The sequence below is a fragment of the Cryptomeria japonica genome, chromosome 2 (assembly GCF_030272615.1).
Source record: "Cryptomeria japonica chromosome 2, Sugi_1.0, whole genome shotgun sequence".
NCBI classification, from domain to species: Eukaryota; Viridiplantae; Streptophyta; class Pinopsida; order Cupressales; family Cupressaceae; genus Cryptomeria; species Cryptomeria japonica.
The window spans coordinates 41,709,878-41,713,745 of NC_081406.1; the positions used below are offsets into that span (position 1 = coordinate 41,709,878).

The 3,868-nt window shown below is 39.5% G+C and overlaps 1 protein-coding gene across 1 annotated transcript; it reads left to right on the plus strand.

Annotated features, from left to right (window-relative positions):
- The first annotated feature begins 2,889 nt into the window (after positions 1 to 2,889).
- On the plus strand, positions 2,890 to 3,294 carry LOC131859059 (uncharacterized). Its single transcript, XM_059212581.1, has one exon. The coding sequence runs from the start codon at positions 2,890 to 2,892 to the stop codon at positions 3,292 to 3,294; it is 405 nt and encodes a 134-aa protein (XP_059068564.1).
- The last annotated feature ends 574 nt before the right edge of the window (positions 3,295 to 3,868 follow it).

Here is a 3,868-nt window from a genome sequence, read left to right on the forward strand (position 1 = left end):
TAGGGTTACTTTAGGAAACTAAACTTTCGTCGAAAAACTCAAAATTTTTATTTTCTTCTTGGAAAAAATGGAAGTTTTTTTCTTGTCTTGCTGTTGGGGCTTCGGGAGGTCTGGCTCTGTTATGGAATGATTTTGTAGTTGATGTAAAATTGGTCGCATCTAAGCCTAGCTGGATGTTGTCATTAGTCTCTTTCAGAGCCTCAAGTTTTAAAGTATGCGTGTTCAACATTTATGCCCCCTCAGGTATTTTGGCTAAATATAGGTTGTGGCAAGAACTCATTAGGGTGTCTTCCCCCCTTAGGAATTCTTTTATCCTGTTTGGGGGAGATTTTAATGCAGTTTTGAATTTAAGTGAGAAATCAGGGGGGATTTACCCAAATAAGAAATCCATGGATGATTTTAATGCATTCATTGTTGACATGTCCCTTATTGATTGCAAGCCCAATAATGGTCTATTCACATGGACAAATATGAGGAAAAAAATTTCTCAGATTGCGGAAAGATTGGATAGATTTTTACTCTCAAAAAATTGGTTTGATTCAGACATTGAGTTTGTTTCTTCCATTCTCCCCATGGCTGGATCAGATCATTTCCCGGTCTCTCTGACAATTGTATGGGACAAACTTGGTCATAAGCTTCCTTTTAAATTCGAGCCAATGTGGTTTAGGGATCCTTCTTTTCTTCCCCTCCTGAGAAAATGGTGGAGAGAGGCTCCTTTCTGTAGGGGTTCCAGAATGTTTCAATTGGTTAAGAAGATTACTTTCTTAAAAAAAAAATATTAGGAGTTGGAACTCCCTTCACTTCAAGAATATTTTTTCAGAAAAATAGAGGGTGTTAGACATGTTAGAGGTCCTAAATAGGCATGTCTTGCTACATGGTTTGGGCTCTAAGGTGCTGGATGAACTCAGGTCTCTTAAGAGTGAACTAGAAGAAATCTTGGCTAGAGAGGAAGTGTATTGGAGACAAAAATCTCAGGAGCTTTGGCTAGCAGATGGTGATAAGAATACAAAAAAATTTCATGCTAGCACTAAATTGAAAAGGGCTAGGAATAGGGTCTCTTGTATTCAGGATTGCCAGGGGAATATCCTTTCTGAGGATGAGGATATTTCTAAGGAAGCGGTTAAGTTTTTTAAGAATCTTCTTTCTTCTAAAAATATTGAGGATTCAAACAATATCTCATCTCTTATTCCTTCTCTGGTCTCTCCTGAGGATAATAGAATGTTAATGGTACCGTTTTCAATAGAAGAAGTTCGGGGGGCTGTCTTCGCTATGAATTCGGACAAGGCTCCTGGGCCTGATGGTTTCACTCCTTTTTTTTTTCAAAAATGTTGGGAGTTCATCAGTCGGGATGTCCTTTTGGCTTTAGAGGAAGCTAGGAGGAATAGGTCTATCCTCAAAGAAATTAACACTACCTTGATTGTCATTTTACCTAAAAAGGATGATCCTAAAACCTTCACAAATTTCAGTCCTATAGCTTTATGTAACACCATTTATAAGATATTCTCTAAAGTAATTGCAATGGGGCTGGCTTAGTTATTACCAAGAATAATTTCCCTTGAGCAAGGAGGTTTTGTCCCTCATAGAGAAACTTCTGAAGGGGCTATAGTTGCACATGAGGTCCTACATTCGATTTTTGTCTAGAAATCTCCTGCAATGATTCTTAAGTTAGACATGATGAAAGCCTATGATAGGGTTGAGTGGAAAGCATTAAAAATTGTCATGTCAAGGTTGGGTTTCTCCCTGGCCTAGATAAAATGGATTATGGCTTGCATTTCCTCGGCAAGATTCTCAGTTCTTATTAATGGATCCCCCTGTGGTTTCTTTCACTCCTCTAGGGGTTTAAGGCAAGGGGATCTGATCTCACCCTTTTTATTTATTCTCCTAGCTGAAGGTCTGAGTCGAGCAATTGGCTCAGCTCGTGAGAGTGGTTCATGGAAGGGCATTAAAATTCAAAATTTTGATCAGAGGATCTCTCATTGTCTTTTTGCTGATGACACCCTTCTATTTGGTTGTGCATCCTTGAAGGAGGCTCGGGCTATTGATCAAGTGATTAGGGATTATGTAGCTTTTTCGAGTCAGAAAGTCAACGTTGAAAAATCTAAGGTTTTATTCTTAAATACTCATTCTCTGCTCCGGGATAAGCTTCAAAAGTTTTGGGGATTCCAACTTGGGGTTCTTCCCTATACTTATTTAGGTGTTCCTTTTTTTGCTAACAAGGTTAAGGTTAGTTTTTGGGATAAAATAGTTTCAGGGGTGTCTAAGAAAATTTTGGCATGGAACCACAAATGGCTTACCATGGCGGGGAAAATTGTGTTGATTAAGTCAGTCTTGAATGCGGTGCCAACTTACTTAATGTCAATTCTCAAAGCTCCAAAGGAAGTTGTTGTCAGTTTACAGGATACACTGAGGTCTTTTCTTTGGAACAACAACAGGGATGGGAAATCTAGGATCCCTCTATTAACTTGGGATAAGGTTCGTCTTCCTAAAGAACTTGGGGGATCTGGAATTCATAGCTTGGAAAATCAAAATTTGGCACTGGGGGCCAAATCAGTGTGGAAATTATATGATAATCTAGCCTCCCTTTGGGCTAGAATCATGTTCACCAAGTATCTTTCTAATGGTGTTAGGGAGTCTATATTTTGAGTTGAGTCTCTACCTAAGGGGTCGGCCATTTGGAATTTCATGGGAAAATGTAGAAGAGTCTTGTTGCTACATCTTTCTTGGATTATGCATAATGGTCTGAAAGTTAGATTTTGGGATGATACTTGGAATGGGCATTGTCCTATGGATTCTATTAGGGATTGGTCACCCTTGAAATCTATTCTTTTGGATAAATGGGGGGCCTACTTATCAGACTATTTCACTGTAGTTCATGATGGCAATATGGTGATGGCGCAGTGGAAGTCGATTGATTTTCTTCCTATTAGTCCTAGTCTTAAAGCAGATTTTTATTCTACTCTTAGAAACAGAATAATCATCTTGTCTGAGCTTGATGATGAGCTGATTTGGACCAAGAACTCTACTGGAAAGTATTCAGTGAAAGATGGATATAATTCCCTTATGACGGTCAAGGATCTCTCTTCTTGGCCTTACAAATTATTTTGGCATCCTGCATGTCTGCCAAAGGCTGGAGCCTTTACATGGCTTGCTATGCAAGACAGGGTTCTTACTGGGATGAGATTGGATAGGATGGGCTTATCTGTTGTCTTCCCTTGTGTTTTATGTAATCAAAAATTGGAATCGTCATCTCATCTTTTTCTTCAGGATGTTAGAATTGGTTCTTCGAGAAGTTAGGCCTCTCTTTTGTTACTAGTGGGGACCTCCTCTCACACTTCAGAGCTTGGCCTCTTTTGTTCCCTTATTCTTTTTATGCATGTCTTTGGATCATAGCTCCATCGATCATTGTTTGGAAAATATGGTTAGAGAGAAATAATAGGATCTTCAAAAAATCATCCACGTCGCTCTCGGATATATTAGTTAAGATAGAGGCTTCTATCTCGGAGCTAGCCTTGTCATATATTCATAAGAATTTAGATCATTTGGCATCCTTCTCCCATTGGGATGGCATGATCACAAGAACATGGAAATCTCTGTCTATTATTCCCTCCCATGGGTCAGTTTCAAAGGGTATGGCTTTTAAAAATAAGAGAATTATGGCTACCTGGGTTCCTCCTCCTCCGAGTCATTATAAACTCCACTTTGATGGTGCTTCCAGGGGGAACCCGGCCGGGTATGGTAGGGGCTGGTATGGCTATTCTGGATCATAATGCAGTTTTAATATCGGCTCAATGTCATGCCCCTGGGTCTCAGTCAAACAACTTTGCTGAATGTCAAGCTCTATCACTTGGGATTGACATGGCTATTTCCC